This window comes from Rhinichthys klamathensis, unplaced genomic scaffold (assembly GCF_029890125.1).
Source record: "Rhinichthys klamathensis goyatoka isolate OS25496 unplaced genomic scaffold, OSU_Roscu_1.1 h1tg000060l_1, whole genome shotgun sequence".
Taxonomy (NCBI): Eukaryota; Metazoa; Chordata; class Actinopteri; order Cypriniformes; family Leuciscidae; genus Rhinichthys; species Rhinichthys klamathensis.
Window position 1 is genome coordinate 4,165,991 of NW_026606605.1, and position 19,010 is coordinate 4,185,000.

The window sequence follows — 19,010 nt, forward strand, 5'->3', positions numbered from 1 at the left end:
ATCTATCTATCTATCTATCTATCTATCTATCTATCTATCTATCTATCTATCTATCTATCTATCTATCTATCTATCTATCTATCTATCTATCTATCTATCTATCTATCTATCTATCTATCTATCTATCTAGCATCTGTCTGTCTGCCTTTCTTTAACTCTATCTATCTTTTTATTGTTCTATCTATCTATCATTCTATCTATCTATCTATCTATCTATCTATCTATCTATCTATCTATCTATCTATCTATCTATCTATCTATCTAGCATCTGTCTGTCTGCCTTTCTTTAACTCTATCTATCTTTTTATTGTTCTATCTATCTATCATTCTATCTATCTATCTATCTATCTATCTATCTATCTATCTATCTATCTATCTATCTATCTATCTATCTATCTATCTATCTATCTATCTATCTGTCTGTCTGCCTTTATTTAACTGTATCTATCTTTCTATCTATCATTCTATCTATCTATCTATCTATCTATCTATCTATCTATCTATCTATCTATCTATCTATCTATCTATCTATCTATCTATCTATCTATCTATCTATCTATCTATCTATCTATCTATCTATCTATCTATCTATCTATCTATCTATCATCAGTCCATTCCCAATCAACAATGGACTTTTTTCGTACATGTATCCTATAGTATCTTTTTGTTGCTGGTTAACCTCTTACTTTTCTTGTATACTGTGTGCAGCACCTCATGAAATTTGTAAAGATGAGTACCAAGTAGCCATGACGTGGAAGAGAGCCTCAGCTGGAGAGACGGTGTACAACAAGTGTCCATCAAATGCCACTGGTACGTCACTGCAAACATTCTGTCCATTCTCTACTTGAAGTCTGTCTGACTCTTTTTCTCCAATTCAAATTATAGTTCTCCTAAGCCGTCTCTGTCATCATCATGCCGTTCCAAACCTGTATGACTTTATATTTAGTGGAACAAAATGTTTAATAATTTGAGGAACTGCTCCTTAGATCTAAATGAGAGTTATTAGTTCATATTGCTGTCCAAAATTAACCAAATAAAACCGAAAGAGAATTATAAAAGCAGTCAATTTGACCTGTGACATTACAAGTGTTCTGAAGCGTGTGAAGAAATGAAAGTCATCATTTGCTAATTTAATTCCAATTAATTTGAGGAATTTTTCCATTGTGATCTAGTAATGAGTGGTGAGGCCTCTTTCTTGGCCTGTAATCAAAAGTTTGCTGGTTCAAACTGTGTAAGGAGCAATCCATGACCATTCTGCCCTTTAGCGGGTCTAACCACAGCTTGTTCAAACACGGCCGTTCCTCAAAAAAAAGTTTATTGTACGTTGCTTTGGATAAAAATGTCAGCTAAATGACAAATTAGTAGTAAATTAAAACCGCTCAAGAAAAGTTAATGATCCGAGCTTGATTAGCTTCAGAGTGTACGCCGCCGTCTGCATCACATAAAACTCCGAAAGTACAATCTAATGTTGTTTTGGCCACAGCCAAAGACGCCATATCTAATTCAATCTCCGATACATTTGTTTCTTCTCTTACCATGACATACAGCTTTATTAAAAGATTTTATGATCAGTTAAACCACATTATAAAACTCCATCAGTAATGCAATCACTCAGCTTCCAAAACCAACATCGCACAACAGGCTCGAAATAAGTTGGTTTCCACACAGTTAATCGGCATTCAGTTTTGAAGCCCATTGAGATGAATTAGTGGTGTGTGAGAGGGAACTTAATGAGGATGTTTACAGCCCAATATGTGCCGCCACAGAAAGTTAATATAACAATGATATCAAGACATCACTTTTGGTGGATTGAAATTTCAGATTTTTTTTGCGAGGCTTTAGATTTAATGTCAGACATTGACATGTTGTTGTTTTGTACATCGGGACATTCTGCTGTGTTTTGGGATTGCTATATAACGTGTGGCTAACTAGTGTATAACTAGGCAGAAACCTCGCATTTCGTATTTCCCCCAAATAAATGGTTATGTGTTCCCTTTTGTCACTACCAAAACATTGATGGCATGTTTCAGTCATGACTGTTTCGGTAGTGACAATTTAAGATACTTTTGAGCCTAGTACCAAAGATGATAACCAGCACATGGTTACCTAGCACACTTCTGGACAGTTGTACACACACACAAACTAAATGTTATCGAATAACACTAAAACCATGATGTCACAACCGAAAATTCACCACATGTTTTGGTAGTGACAATTTAAGATACTTTTAAGCCTTGAACTAGATGATAGCCAGCACATGGTTACCTAGCACAGTTCTGTTGTGCACACATAAATACTACATTTTATGGAATTACACCCAAAAAAGTTTCCTTAATTGCAGAAAAAAAGATGTTTGGTAGTGATGTCCCTTAAAGTTACACACAGATATTCTGAATTTTGAACACATTTCCCTCAAAATGATGGTACCTATCTTCAATGAAAGAGGCTGTGAGAGAGAGGCACACAAGAATATTTCCTGATCAAAAATGTAGGGGTGTGGTTAAAATCCGTCTCAGCCAATGGACTAAAACACACACTGTTTTGGTAGTGACATGAAAATGTGGGACACATTTTTTTTTTTTTTTACATGAATGTAATTTCATGATTAATTTTTTTTTACTTTACTTTTTAAAAGAAATCAAAAATATATTTTTTTAAAAACAACAATGGAAAAACAATTGAAAAAAAAATATTTCAATATCCTTTTGACAAGTTGAAATTTAGGGGTTACTGTTCGGGACAGCCACCTCCCAATTGAAAGTACTCAATAAATGATGATTTTATATATATTAAGCTTACTTATATTGTAAATATTATTTTGGGATTCAATGGATAATAGAAGGATCTTAGTAAACATCTAAAATTTGAATACTTAAATGCTTTTTAAATGTGTTTTTTGGTTGTCGGAAAGCAGTTTGCACCAATTCTGTAGAATGGCCCATACATAATTTATATATATATATATGTATATATATATATATATATATATATATAAATTATGTATAAAATAAATAAATAAATATATACTGTCAATACTGTCTTAAATAGCCTATAGAACCTCATCTTTTTTAGTACGAGATTTTGGCCAAATGACAGGAAAAAAATGAATAACCTAAATGTTGATGAAAATGTAATGCAATAGACATATCCTATGTCCGACATTGGTCAAAACCCTCATGACTCTGTTTGGTTTTGGTAAAATGTTAATAATATAATGACACATGCAAGTGTCTGACAGTGTATAAAGCCGCAATATCAACTTTCGTGTTGAATTATTTTAGAAATACAGCGATGGTATTCAGTATTCTGCACTCCTCGGTTTGGTTTAAGTATTTCTAAACCTTCCAAGTGCAGTAGGAGAGGTTTTTTTGAGGTTATTTATGCCCTCTGAGTGCAGTGTGCAATAATTCTCAGATACTAGTGGAGAAAGACACCCAGGGCGCTCAGTGATTTTTACCTAATAAAAACAGAAAGAGCTAATAAATGAAGTCTTTGAAGTGGGAGCGCAGAGTAGAGTGTTGAATGAGGTCAACGGCGAGCTGTAATCTATATCAACTCCACGTCCCGGCCAGCACAGACTGTCATGCATGCAACCCCCTCCCCGAAAAAAAACATTCCTGCAGAGAGTGATTCGCTTGACTTTTCCGGCCCATTTTTATTCCAGCGAGGGTACTGGGGCTGAAGCCAATGTCGGGTTTCATTGGCCGTGATCTGAATGATGCAAGTGGCAGAAACTTTAAGCAAAACTGACTTAACAGCGTTGCAAAATGACATCCTCAAAACAGACATTATCCCAGGCATTATGGTATGCCGCATCGCAGTGAAGTCTTTAATATGAAGCGTGTGAACCTCACAGAGTACGTGTCTGTCAAACCTTGACATGCTGTTATTGTTTGTGCACAAACAATGATAGCGATGTGTTTTTTTCCTTCTCTCTCCCTGTAGGATCTGCTAGTCGTCGTTGCTTGCTGGACGCTAATGGAGTTGCTTACTGGGGTCCTCCGAGCTTCGCCCGATGTGTCTCACTCGAATATAGATATTTACATTTATCTGTGAGTACATGGATGTGGATGACGTGCTGTGATGTCACAAGATGGGGTAGGATTAGATTATAAATATGAATTTGTTTACGCACCTTATCTAACACAATAATAAAGAGTTTTGATGAGGAGTTTATATATTGATTTTGTTTATATGTTGATCTTGAAATCAGGTTTGTGGTATAGAGTATCGTCATCTTCTCATAAATTAATTGAGAAGCAAATTTGCGCAAGATAATAAGACTGACATTATACTCTCTTTTACTATGTCATTATAATAACATTAAAATATATATCTTTATTTTTTTAAATATGATCATTATTATGAATAATAACAATACAATATTATTAGTAATAATTAGGGCTGTCAAATGATTAATCGTGATTAATCACATCCAAAATAAAAGTTTTTTTTACATAATATATGTGGGTGCACTGTGTATAATTATTTTATATATATAAATTCACACACATGCTTGTATATATTTAAGAAATATTTTAATGTATATACTGTATATAGATTTATATATAATTTATATTATATATAAATATAAATATTTTATATATAAATAATATTTTTTCTTAAATATACATGCATGTGTGTGTATTTATATATATACAAAATAATTATACACAGTGCACCCACATATATTATGTAAAAAAAACTTTTATTTTGGATGTGATTAATCGTGATTAATCATTTGACAGCCCTAGTAATAATATGTATTTATTTATTATGATTAATAATATTTTATTATTATTTCGAAATCAATTCTTAAATATTTGAGTATACATTGTTTATTATTATTATTGTCTAAATAAATTATTTGTATTCATATTTGTAATAATAATAATAACAGTTATTATTATTTCTAAATACATTATTTATTATTTGTTTATTACTATGTGTAATAATAATAATAAAACTGTTTGCCAGTGTGTCAGGAAAATTCAAGATATATCTTGTGGAAAACAGTTCACATAGTGGAAGTAATTATACTTTCTGATTCATGCTGAATTAATACATGAACTAATACATACTGACTAATTCAATTGCTCAGTTGTATTTAATATCCTCCATCTGCTACAGTCAGTTCCTGAATTGTGCAGCTCAGGAGACGGCATGGATGAGCAGCTGAATATTAAGAATTAAAAAAATACATACACCAGCATTGTAGCGGCATGTGCATCACTGAATGCATATCAGAAGCTAACACACATTTGTTTCCATTTAGTTTGGTGGTTTCACAAGGCACAGAAAAATAAAAGATCGGAGTGTATTTAAAGGGCCGTGTGTTCTGGAGAGAACAATGCCACTGTCACTTTCCACGAATGATAATAACTGCAATGAGCACTCAGCAAAACATTAAAAAGAGTCAATTCCAGTGCTGGATCGTCACTCATTTTAACACACACACACCAAGGGAATGATAACCATTACTTTGAGATGCTTCCTTTGAACCCTTCCCTACCGTAAATGCTTAAAAGCTTAAAAAGAAACGCCACTAGCTCCCAGCGTTTATATTGATTATATACTTTCCATCTCCAGGTTTCAGACCTCTGGGTTCTAATAACGATTGATAACAGATTCAACAGTCTGCCTTGATGCGCTCCTACTAATTCCTCTGCCGCGACCTTTGACTTTGAGTTCATAATGCCGAGTTGTTTTTTAATTGTACGTCTGGACCGAGGCATGATGTGCCGGGGTTGATTGCGCTGTTAACCTGTCCAATAACCCCTCATTATCATCACACAATGCTTAATTAGCTGTGATTGCCATTGTCTGGCACGTCGTGCACTCGCTGTACTGTCATTAGACAGTCAACAGTTCGTCCGCTGACGTTCAACCGCGAGCAAGAACTCTGCTGGTTAATTCACTGAGGGAGACGATGTTTTCACTTTGTTAAGCTCACAGCTTGGTTGACTGTAGATGGGAAGTAGATTAAGGCTGCTGTCGATAGCTTCAAACTGCTCTCGCTTTGCTCCAGTCCTGGATCAATGTTGCTTCAGCTTCAAAGCCAGCATGTACTTCTGCACTTCCTTTTCTGGCTTACCTTTAAATCAGCGTGCTTATTTATTCTCTTTTTAAGTGTGTTTATTGATTAAGGGAATGCTATGTTATTTTAGTTTTGCTTTTGCCAAAGCAACATTTCTCATTTGTGTTTAGTTTAAGTGTTTCAACTAATATTTATATTTTGTTTTATTTCAATTAACATATTAAAAAAAAAAATAGTTTTAATTTTAGTCTTAGTTTTAGTTAACGATAACCCTGAATGGAAATATATTAGTGTGTTTGTGGTTTTATGTAAAATTATTTATTTATTTTTACATTCATTAATTAATTAATTATTCCAATGTTTGGGGTTGGTAAAAATGTTTTATGTTTTTTAAAAGGCTGCAATTATTTGATGAAAATACAGTAAAAAAAAAAACAATATTGTGAAATATTATTACAATTATTATTATTTGAAATAACTGTTTGTAAACTGTGATGCAAATTTTTCAGGATATTAATTATCCTTTTAGCTAACAATACCAGTTTAACATAGCCTATTTAAATGAACATGTTCCGATTGGTCTGTTGGTTTGATATGATATCTCGACTCGACTTCATCTCTCTGTGTTTTTATGTATAAACCCAGGGTGTAATTTAATGCTCATGTAGTTTTTATTATCAAGGTTTTTTTTTCAGTGTCTGTACATAAAAGCTTGTTTTTTCTTCCCCTATAGTTGCGAGAACATCTTGCGAAGGGTCAGAGGACCCTGGCAGGGGAGGGCATGTCTCAGATCGTGAGGAGTCTCCTGGAGTTAATGTCCCGTAAGAATTATTACAGCGGCGACCTCTTATTCTCCGTGGAGATTCTCCGAAATGTGACGGACACCTTCAAGCGAGCAACCTACATCCCAGCTCCTGACGACGTGCAGGTGTGTGTTTTGCCTGTGGGTGTGTGGAAAGATATATGGGGAGATGACAAAATCTGTGATTGGGCAATATTTCTTTTGAAGTTTTTAATAAGAATTATAATTATATAATAAATTAGCTTTTTAAGCTCTTTTGTAGTTGCCTTAAATAGGAAAAGTACATATACTCCATGCAGACTTAATACAAGGCTATATAATGGCATGTGTATTATAACAGAATTTGATCAATGCTTGACATTTCAACTGCATATTTACATTTCAGTCGTGACAACTATCAGGATAGTTTATAAAACATTTTATTAATGTATATGGAATGTAGGTTTGATCTTGGTTGACTAGATCTGCTACGCTGCTTCTGCTCCTGCAGAGGAAGTATGACTTGCCTCTGCTATAAATACTTAAATAAATGAAGGGAAACATGCAGCTTCTGTAGACAGATCTAGACAGGTGGTGCTGGGGAGGTGGAGGGCTAGAATAAGAATTTGCATAGCGCACAGAGCTTTGTATATTATTTACTGTGAAAAAACTCAAGTAAAATATAGATAAATTGTAGATAGATAAAGCAAAAATAGATTTATATTTGTTTTCAAAGAATATATTTTGAATTAGAATCCATTATTTGTTACTCCATTGACATTATTTATTCTTATTTTAAGCATAAATCTAACCAATTTTTTTGTGAGAATTTAGCATAAAAAAAAACAATTTGCAAGACGGGGTATGAAAATCAAATATATCTATTAAAAAATATTCTAATAATATTTAAATAAAAAGTTTCTCTGAAAGTATCTCATACACTTTTAGGAAGGTATCTTCTTTCAAATGTTTTAAAGATAAAAATGTAATGTTTTCTATATTATTTTTATTATTTTTACTGGAAAAAAGACAAAAATCCTAAATAAATAAATTATTTTTTTGCAGTGCAGAGTAACACATTTCTCTATTTTCTTCATTCTTTCATCACACAATTTCCATCTCTCTTTTTTTCATCTTTTTCAGAAATTCTTCCAGATTGTCAGCTTAATGTTGGACATTGAAAATCTTGAGAAGTGGGAAGACGCTCACCAGGTAACACGTCCGTCCTCGGCCCTTGCAATACACCCGCCAATATCCGACCGAAGAACGCAACTTTTCATATCTGTGTGCCGTGAGTTTTAATTTCCCCTCAGACAGAGCTGTGTCATCAAAGCCAGGTCTGATCGCAAAGATTAACAACAAATGTAATCAGACATCAGACCAGGCTTTGGATGTAATAGAACCCGACTGTAAAGTGTGTTGGGAAAGGGATGTGCTGTTATAGCTGCCTCTTTGCATTACACCGCTCCATTAGACGCTGTTTGACTTTAGATGCTGTGCGGTTTGGTCCACGGTGTCTTCGATGTCAAGCCAGGACACTTTTGCATAATAAACTTTCCTCAACTCAACTATCCATGAAGCCTTATTTTTTCTTATTCACTGAGGCCTGAACTAACTGCAGGAGATCATATTCTGACTCACTTAAAGGGATAGTTCACCCCAAAATGAAAATTATGTCAGTAATTACTCACCCTCATGTTGTTCCAACCCCGTAAGACTTTCGTTCATCTTCGGAACACAAATGAAGATATTTTTGATTAAATCTGAGAGCTGGATCACTCCTCCATAGGCTTCTAAGGGATTGAAACTTGCCGGCCCAGAAAAGTTAAAGATATCGTTAAAATAGTCCAAGTGACTACAGTGGCTCAATCTTAAGTTTATCAAGCGACGAGAACACTTTTTGTGCGCAAAAAATAAATAAAAGAAATAACTACAGTACTTTATTCAACAAAATATCTTAATTTGTGTTCCGAAGATGAACGAAAGTCTTACGGGGTTGGAACAACATGAGGGCGAGTAATTACTGACAGAATTTTAATTTTGGGTTGAACTATCCCTTTAAGAACAGACACTTTTTCTGCTGATGTAAAATAACTTGGAAATTATGGGATGGTTATTCTTTACAGTCCAGATTTTGTCAGATTCTTTTATCCATCTGTATGTGTGTTTTCATTATTGATCATAATAATAAGATATGTTTCTTGAGCACCAAATCAGCATTTCTGAGGGATCATGTGACACTGAAGTTTGGAGTAATGATGCTCAAAATTCAGTTTTGCCATCACAGGAATAAATTACAGTTAAATATATTATAGAAATGTATGCAAATAGAAAACAGTCCTTTTAAATTGTAATATTTCACAATATTACAGTTTTTTAATGCATGTTACAGCATGATCAAACAAATGCAGCCTTGGTTAGCATAAGCACGACTTTCAAAAACATTCTAAAATCTTAGCAAATGCATCGTAAAGGCCATTGCACACTGAGTCCGAAATTCGCTTCCAAAATTTTCGCACGTTAAAAAAAAGTTACCTCAAGTTATGTCAATCACGCTTGCACACTGCCTCCGAAACTTTCGTCCGTCATAAAAAAATCGGATCGGGTTCGATTTTTTGCGTTTTTCGCATCCACAGCCAGCATTTTGAGAGGTTTTTTGACAATTCAGGGCCGGGGGGGAACTCGTTCCGCACATCATTGCACATGCGCAGTCCTTTCAGTTTCGGTTTTCAATTCGATCAAGTGTTTATGTTCTCTCGATCGGATTAGAAAAGGAATAAACCTCCCCTTTCAATCAGATCGAAATTTTGGATCGATTAAGGTGTGATTGAGCAGCCAATTCGATAACTAATGTATTATTTGGGTACAATATAGGCATATAACCTGTAGCCTATACAGCTGTTCTGTCTGCTTCCACCGTGCCGCGCGTGTTCCATGTGTGTGTGTGTGTGTGTGTGTGTGTGTGTGTGTGTGTGTGCGCGCGTCCATACCTGCTTAGACATACTGCCAGTCTCTGTTCAGGATCGATTGGTTCACAGAAATTGGTGGTCTTCTTTTTAATATGTGGCTCCAGAATCGCCAGCAAAGCATCAAATTGAGCCACTGACATTCCAAAGTAAATTTTGAATCGCTCGGGATAAATTCGCAACTCCTTGATAAGGAAGTGGAACTCTCCTTCCTCTCGGCGCAATTTCAGGATTGGATGGACCCAAAATTTTCTCTTTATTCTCATTTCAATAAGAGAGAGGGCAACAAAATCATCCTTACTGCTTGACGAATCCATTTTGTATTTTTGTGCGTTTTTTCCTCGCAAAGGTTTAACCCTCTGGGGACCAGAGTGTTTTTGGGGCCCTTGGGATGTTTTGACATGCACTGACATTTGTGCTTTTTTCAGTTATTTATAAACATGTTAATGGCAAAGGTGTAAATTCACTCTATATAGCACAAACTTGGCTACCATGATATCTGAGCAACATGTATGTACATGTTTGTATTTTTAATAGAATAATGTTTATGCGTGGTTATTGAAAAAAATAAAAATGAAAGTTGCTGAAATAAGACCACAAAACACATATTGATTATTTCTTCACAAGACTTTTGAAAATTGTATCACATAGCCTAGAATATTTGCTCCAAAACTATGTGAGAATCATCCTGACTACTCATTCAGCTAAGTCAATAAAGTCTTTTACATTTTTAATGACGTGTTTTGTTTGAGAAAGCTTTATGCAGGAGGCGTGATCTCTCATTAATATGTGTGGCATTCCACACCTGAGAAAGACAAAGACCCTCCCCATAATGGCCCTATTAGGTGCTATCAGGCCATATCATTACAGGAGCCTTGCACAAAGAATGAGGAGATTTAAAAAAGAATGGCTTTTAGATTGTTTGGATTTATATAAGGAAAATACAGGGTGCATACGTCTGGACACTTCTATCACACACCCTTCACCATATAGACATGGTTTTATTTAGGGATGGCCCGATACCGATACTGGCATCGGGGATCGGGCCGATACTGTCCTAATATACTCGTACTCGTACTCATAAAAATTCGCCGATACCACGCACCGATACCACGTACATTTTGCAAAACGAAACTGGCCGCCGCGAGAGCTTTGTCGAGGTGAACTGAGGCATAGGAAAGTATAATGTCGGCGGTTTGGGCTCATTTCAAGATAAGGGATGTTGACAACAGCAAGGCAGACTGTGAGTTATGTTCAGCTAAGGTGTCGAGAGGAGGGAAAGAAAGTACATCGTTTAACACCAGCAATCTAATTAAACATCTGAAGACGCATCATAGATCTGATGGCCGAGCGCGCGCGCGGGCGGTAATGCACTCACTCTGTGTGTGCGGGTTACGGGAGAATAAAACGATTCGCGGGACTCCCGCAAACTAGAAATATCTATGAATAAAACATAAAAACTAAAAGATTTTTATTCATCTCTTGCTGAAAAGCAACAAGAACAACTACAACAAAATAGAAACGATTTACAGGCCAGAGTTTCTATTCATAACATGGTTACAGCGTTGAGCGATGTAGCCAATCACAGACATATGTGTTGATTTCTGGAACGCAATGGCCAATCAGAAGCATTTAAGATAGACTCCCCTCACTGCTCAAAACGGACTTTTTTGTTCAGTGCTGAATTCTGTATGCTGGCAAATCCTCTAATTATAACAAACAAAGTGTGGATATTATGAAAGATTGATTGTGCAGTCAGCTTCATTGATAATAACAGAGATGTGTGAGATCGCGATGAACTGTCAGCTTTTAAGGATTTATTAAGGGAGCGCACTTTGCGCGCATTCAGTCATGTGTGGCGATCGGCTTTCAGAGAACAGGTACACTAAATAATTAAACCAACTACGCCACCCTGGGGGCTCACTACCAGGGAATTGCCCTAGACACTTGGGAGCGCACAAGGCTCACAGGTTCGTTTCAGTTGGAGTCAGGCATGAGACATGGGTGAAAGGTACAAACAGTAAAATCAATTTTATTAAATAGAATGATTCAAGCAATCACAAAAAAACCAACGTCAAAGATAGTCGATGTTAAACAGCCCGGACGACGGAATATTGGGGGTCGACAGCCGAAAGCACTCAACCCATAGGGGCCTCTCTATTCTCCTGAGAAAAGAAACAAAGAGAACCACACACACACGTGCACTCACACTGCACTCAGTCAAACACCTCCGTGTGGCACAGCAAGCACTCCAAAGACACCACCACCAAGATGAGGAGGGCTGCCGCCCCTTCTTTTCCTTGCCGCCCAGGCCTACAATGAAGAACACACAAACACATAAAACTCAGGCACCACAATACACAATTTACAAAGTAAATTATATATATATATAAAAAAAGAAAAAAAAAGAAAAGTTACACAACCACAATCGCTGGGTCCAAATGCACAGTGTTATCTCAGAATAGTCAAACATGCATAACAAACATTCTCACAGATATATGCACCACTTATATTCAGGATACTCCTAGAGAATCCAGTTGGATAACCACATCTGGAACAAAGTCAGAAACATACAGACCAGGTGCTGGTGTACATCGACGAGGCCACAAAAAGCGCACTTGAGTCCAAAAAAAAAAGAAACCAACAAAAAAAAAGAAAAGAAATTAACATTCACATGACACAGACATAAACAATACCACACAGAGTGACAGCTTAAATCAACAACTACTATAAACAGTGGTGACAGAGCAATGAGCATCAAAAGGTCCCACTAAGCACATCGTTACATTCTAGGCAACCCATGTCGAACCCAGGACAATGAAAGCATCCCCAGCAGTTACGGTTAGTGGTATCGTAATCAGGTGACGTCGTAGAGCCGTTTAAGGCTAACTTGCATAGCACCGCAGCGCCGTAGCGTCACAGTATCTATAAAAGCGAGTCAGAAGAATAGCAGTCACAGAATAAATTTGGAGTCAGACAGCAGCTTATGTTGGATCGGGATCTCAGTTTCCAGTGTCTCGTAGCTGACCACAGCAACAAACAACCCACCACAACGTTAAACAGGTATATGGAAGACACCTGAAACGCCGTCTTAACGCACCGCCGAACTCATCCACTTTACCGGAAGTTTCGCACTAGGAGCGCAGCCGAGTGTATACCGGTTAATTCCCCCGTCCACTCTCTAGCTCTTGCACACCACACCGGAATGACAACCATGACATGAGGTCACGTGTGATGCCCTCACAGCTGACGTGCACTAAGCATATTTAAAGTCCTCGTAACTAGCGTTAGATCACCCTCCAGCCGGGCGTCAATAGGTAGCGCAGATGCATACTGCTACACATGCCAGACCATGCACGCAGTAGCCTGCTTGCTTTTATGTTAAATTAACAGTGGTTTGTGTGTTAATACATTTATTATTTTACTAATTTTTATTTATTTTTAGACTTGTTAAAACAAGCAGAGAAGAAAATAAAAATAGTCTTCTAACCTGTGTTCTAAAATAGTCGTCTTCTTTTCTGGGAGCCTATTACTTTTGCGGTAGAAATATCGGTATCGGTACTCGGTATCGGCAAGTACACAAATGTAAATACTCGTACTCGTATCGGTTTGAAAAAAAATGGTATCGGGCCATCCCTAGTTTTATTTCAGTTCAAAGTTCAAAGTTAGAGTTGGAAACATCTTGAAAAGAAAATTGTCTTTCTCCATAAATGTCTTAGTTTGATCATACATATTTCAAAGTTGAGGATTCATTATTTTGATATAGCTTGAACAAACACTATAACATCTTAGTTGATTAGTTTATTGACAAAACATACTATATATTTAACATATGAGCAGAAACTCCTAAAAAAAGCTTATTTGATGTCTATTTTAGAGTAAAAACTTTATCCAAAACGAGTCAACGAAATGTTGTCTGTTATTTAGTCTGTAACAGTGCGTATCTGTGCGTTCATTCATTCATTCATTCATTCACACACACACACACACACACACAAACATGATTCACATTTAACAGTATGCTATTTTTCCGTTTACAGACACTACGTTATTCTATATCGCGATTAGAACAAAGCACTTGCAAAAAACACTTACTTCTCAGCTGAATCTGTTCATCCTCGAAATAAACCCAGTGGTAAATGTCCCAGGATTGTTCCTCATATAGCCGCGCAAGACGACAGTAGATTAATCTGACTAAAAAATAATGTGTGTTTTCAGAGTTTATGGGCGTTAACGCGTCTCAATGTGTTGCTTCACATATTTGCGTTTGAATAGCGCGTGCTCTCCGTGGGCGTGTCACATTACCAGAGATAATCAGCTGAGAGAACGATAATGAGACGGGCTGACACGTCTCTCTTTTTATATAGATGACATAAACGGAGAATAATAATTTTAGTTTTGAATCGGATCATTTAAAAGTACAAACTCAAATGATTTAAAAGATATATTGCTTATGGCTGGGTGAATAGTATTAGCTGAGTTGTGTTGAAGATTAGAGACGTGCTCCAGAAAAAAAGTTCACGGTGACGGAGAGGCAGAACGCACACCCTGTTTCTATTCTTTATTTTACAAAAGCACAATATTTTATTTCGATTGTATGTGGGCACATAAAAAAGTAGACATTTAACAGATTATTTTCTCATATTTCTTAACTCTATATGAACAGAAATGATGGTAGTACTTTAAGTCTATTTGTCTGCTATGTGAAAAAAAAACGAGCAAAACGCGCCGGCGCGTTTCTGGTCCCCAGAGGGTTAATAAATACGCATCGGACTCAGTGTGCAAGGTTTCTGTGCGTGACGAATTTTTAGGCTGACGAACACGAAAAAACGCATACGAAAATTTCGGACCCAGTGTGCAATGGCCTTAACACTCTGTCAACCATCCACAACAGACACAATACAATACTGTGCCAATATAGAAAGCCCTTCTGCTCCCATAAGGCACCCCACCGCCATTACAGTGCACTGTAGCCACTGACTAGCCTGGGAAAACCCAGACAACTTCCGGCAAATTTAGATTTGCTCTGAAAGTTAGTCTGGCAAAGAGGTCATTCAAGCCCATTTCCAATCCGTCGAAATCGAGGCACCAATCAGAAACGTTGGGGCGGGCTTTACACGATGACGGCAGCGCTGGGATTTTGAAGCAGATTTTGTAGCCTACATTACAAAGATGGATGCCGCCGTCGAACATCACTCGTTCGAATCAGCTATCCCGTCTGTTTTAAGCGATTTGAACGTTTCCTTTTTGTTAAAAACCGAGCAAAGAACAACACTCGGAGATGTTTCTCCACCGCTCTGCATACGTCATCTCCTTCATCGCTCTGAATGGTTTTAGGTCTATCCGCGACGTCCATTGGTGACGCCCCTCTGGAAATGATTTGTCTATGACGCTTTGCCAGACCATAACTCAGTTACAACTGAGAATGGTCTGGTTTTAACCAGGCTAGCCACTGACATCACTTCTGATGTAAACATACGGTATTAGTTTGTTCATGTGTATAGTGTAGTTCTTTTTTTAAATTATAGGCATGGGATACAGTGTGTTGAGGTAATGGTGACTAATGGTCACATACCGAGCAAAGTCTGTGCTGCACATGCTCGTGACTCTAGTGAACGTTTATGTTTGTGTATGAATGCGGGCGCCAGGTGCTTAGCTCAGCGTGACGGAGCCAGGTTTTGGTGTTAAAGCACAGTTGAGCAGGCAAATCTTTGACACACCTCCTGCTCTCCCTGCTCAGTAAATAATCATCTTCTCCTGTGAGCCTGCTGGAGTGTTCACAATGTCCCCTCAATGCGCATTCTGTCTGCCAGAATCTTAAAGGGGAAGTGTGCATTTTAAAATACTTTGTCAGTGTAAAACTACATGTCTGAGAAGCTATTTGTAGAACATTGACAAAAGGGGACAGTTTGTCCCACTTGTGCCATAAATTGTCATTTTCAGTCACATGATCCATTAGAAATCATTATAATATGCTGATTTGGTGCTCAAGAAACATTTCTTATTCATATTAATGTTGAAAAAAGTTGTGCTTAATTATTTTGAGGAAACCGTGATACATTTTTATTATTGGCTTCTTTGGTGAAGATTCAAAAGAACAGTGTTTATTTGATATAGAAATATTTTTTAATCGTATAAATGTCTTTACTGTCACTTTTGCTCAATTTAATGCATACTTGCGGAATAAAATAATTCTGTCAAAAAAAAAAAAAAACATTTGAATCTTAGCAAACCAGTAGGAACTGTGAGATGAAAAGATGTATCTTGAACTCTGTCATGGAAGCTAGCATGTACAAACCTTAATTAAACAATTTATTAATCAATTAAAAAATTATTTATACCTGTATGATATTACACTGTACCCACATTGGACCATCAGTTTTAAAAAAAGGAATGAATGGATGATTCAGCTGTGGGCGCCATCTTCTGGTTGAGACACGGGAATTTATTCGGCGCGATTCTCACAGTGCATTATGGGTATTCTCTAGTCGTTGAGTGTACATCAGTTGTACAATCGTTTTTAATGTGGATTGTGGGATTAAATGAGTGCACACGATAATGTCCACTGTGGTTTTGGACACCACTACAAATGTCTGTCCCTTCAAATAGTAGGGTATAAGGGTACAGTGGGTGATTTCAGACATAGCCTAAAACTGATTGGATGGTGAAACGTCGGCATTACTTACCAGTGTGAGTTTGCTTAAGCACTTGGTTAGTTTTATCCAATAGCGTGTGCTGAAAAAGTGTTGACAGCTGAAGGTTTTCAACCTTTTGTTTATTTCGAATAAAACACATTGATACATCAATCACAGGGAGAGCAGGAACATGCAGGAAATGAAAAAGGGACAATTTTGAATTCTTTTTGACTCTAAAGGCGGAATATTTGCCTTGTTAAAGAATAAATATGATGGTATGAGCAAAGTTTCTGTTTTATCAGAGCCTATATATTTTGTTGTGCCAATATTCTTTCAGTTTTCTTTTTTTTTCAGTTACAGTGAGGTTCTGAGAACAATAGCATTATTTAAAAACGTAACACCTGTTCGTGGACACACGTCACAGCCTTTCACTGTTAATTATTTATAATGCATGTACTGTATATGTGAGTTCTTGAGTTTGTGATTGTCTCAGCCTGGCTGTCCTTCATAATTTGCCACAACATCTTGACACTTACAAGGTGTACAAACAACAAGAGCTATAAATTGCAGAGAGATCGTGAGCTAACATATACTGTATAACCAATAATCCATGATTTAAATACAACCATTGTATTTTTTACTTGAAGTAAGCACCATGGTACATTTTAAAGTACTGCAGAATTTCATCTGATACCATGTGGTTTTGGAAAATGGGTATACCATGTTGTTTTTGAATTAAAGGTGCTCTATGTAACTTTTCTACTAAAATGAATCCTTTTTTTATTGCCTGTGTGTGAAGGGGTTGTAATCACACATTAACCCTCTGGGGACCAGAAACGCGCCCGCGCGTTTTGCCGTTTTTTTTTCACATAGCAGAAAAATAGACTTAAAATACTCTGTTGATTTTGATCGTACATATAAGTGTTATACATCAATCGATCCTGTTAATTGTCTATTATTTTTCTGTATACTCACAATAAAAACAAAGTTTTGTGCTTTTTGTCAAATAAAGAAAAATAAACATGATGCGAGTTTTGCCTTCTCTCTGTCAGTGCAGTCCATTCTGAAACACGTCCGAAAAATTAACTCTAACTCTGCAAATACTTGTCATACAGGCACGAGAGATTTTTCTTTATGAAGCTTGAATTCTCTTCTTTTCAATGATGTAATTTATATAAAAAACAAATATTCTCAGTTTATGTAATCTGTATGAAAAGAGAGTGCTGTCAGATTTTTTTTCCCCAGCTCATTACACTTCATTACGCGTTAATCTGACACGCCCACGGAGGACGCGCGCTATTCAAACGCAAATGTTGAGGCAAGCCATGACAATGCCCACATCAGCCGTTCCACCGCGGCGGTAAAATGTGGGGTGTATTTTCTGCCTTTTACCGCCAAGAGGCGCTACAATCATAGACTCTGAAAAGTGTTTGTTTATTCTCTCTAATGCGTAATCTGCTGCCGCACCGCACTGATTCAGAGCGATTGAAAGCTGGTAGCAGATGAATTCAACAAGTGAAACGTAGTTAAAATAATTCATAATCACAATACTGAAATTAGGCTACTGAAATGAAATTGAATAAATAATGAAAAAGTAAAACATTGCAATAAAAACATTTACAGACGTACAGACGATAGCTCAGTGGTTAACGCAACAACACGAGCTTCGAGGAGCTTCAATCGACTCGAGATCGAATCTCAATGTAGCATACATGTTGTTAACCGATGTTGGCCAACAGCGTTTATATTTAACCTTCTTGATGCTTAAATAGCTAACTGTTTATAACTGTTTACTTATTTAAAGTCAAGAGTTTTGTTTAATTATTATTACAACATAAATTTGCTACATTCCTGGAACCGCAGCGCTGCACAAAGGACATAAACTGATGAAGGAAGATTGTCAGCCGATTGCATCTGAAAATGAAGAAGCACGTCTTTAGTCTGCTAAATTATTGTGTAATGTAAAAGAACACTAAAATTACTTAAGTTTGAAACCAAGTTCGAACATTTCAAGGTTTAAATAAAGTGTCGGGACAGTTTTTTTAATTTAAAACAGGGTTGCATCGGGTTTAGAGTTTATTTCTTTTGCGATGCAAAATAAGAAACACTAGGCTAATCTTATTCTTGCGACATTTTAAATTTGTATTGCCAAAGAAATGACAGCTATATTAAACAATTAAAACAGTAGGCCTACAAAACGAAAATTGTCCAAAGCAACATAATTAAATTAAAACATGCGTTTTTCTTTGCCTCTCTCGCGCTGAATCTCTTTTTAACAAGTTTATTTAGTCTCCCTCGCTCTCCATATGAAAGAGGAACATTAACACCTATGCCTATTGTCCTGCGCGCTTGATACAGCACTGAACTGTCCCTCCAACCCCCCACCGGCTATCGGAGTCTGAGGCTGATTTAACACAAAGAGAAGTCGCAATTCACACTTAAATCGCTATTCTAGACAGTGTTGATAATGAAGGAATTAAATGATTTAAGTTACATGTAGCCTAGTGATATTTCTGTCATAAAAGTTTATTACTAAATATTTCATTATTTCAGTAATTGATGAAATAAAACTGGTTTGGGCCAGCTTTTTC

At 36.6% G+C, this 19,010-nt stretch overlaps 1 protein-coding gene across 20 annotated transcripts in view; it reads left to right on the top strand.

The window, feature by feature from the left end:
- The window catches only part of adgrb2 (adhesion G protein-coupled receptor B2), a 346,370-nt gene that overhangs the window by 200,046 nt on the left and 127,314 nt on the right, over nucleotides 1-19,010 (top strand). For all 20 annotated transcript variants that reach the window (XM_056249712.1, XM_056249721.1, XM_056249717.1 and 17 more), the window contains 4 exons: nucleotides 709-810; nucleotides 3,946-4,052; nucleotides 6,771-6,965; nucleotides 7,962-8,030. In XM_056249712.1, the coding sequence (XP_056105687.1) occupies nucleotides 709-810; nucleotides 3,946-4,052; nucleotides 6,771-6,965; nucleotides 7,962-8,030 (473 nt within the window). The remainder of the gene's footprint in view (nucleotides 1-708; nucleotides 811-3,945; nucleotides 4,053-6,770; nucleotides 6,966-7,961; nucleotides 8,031-19,010) is intronic.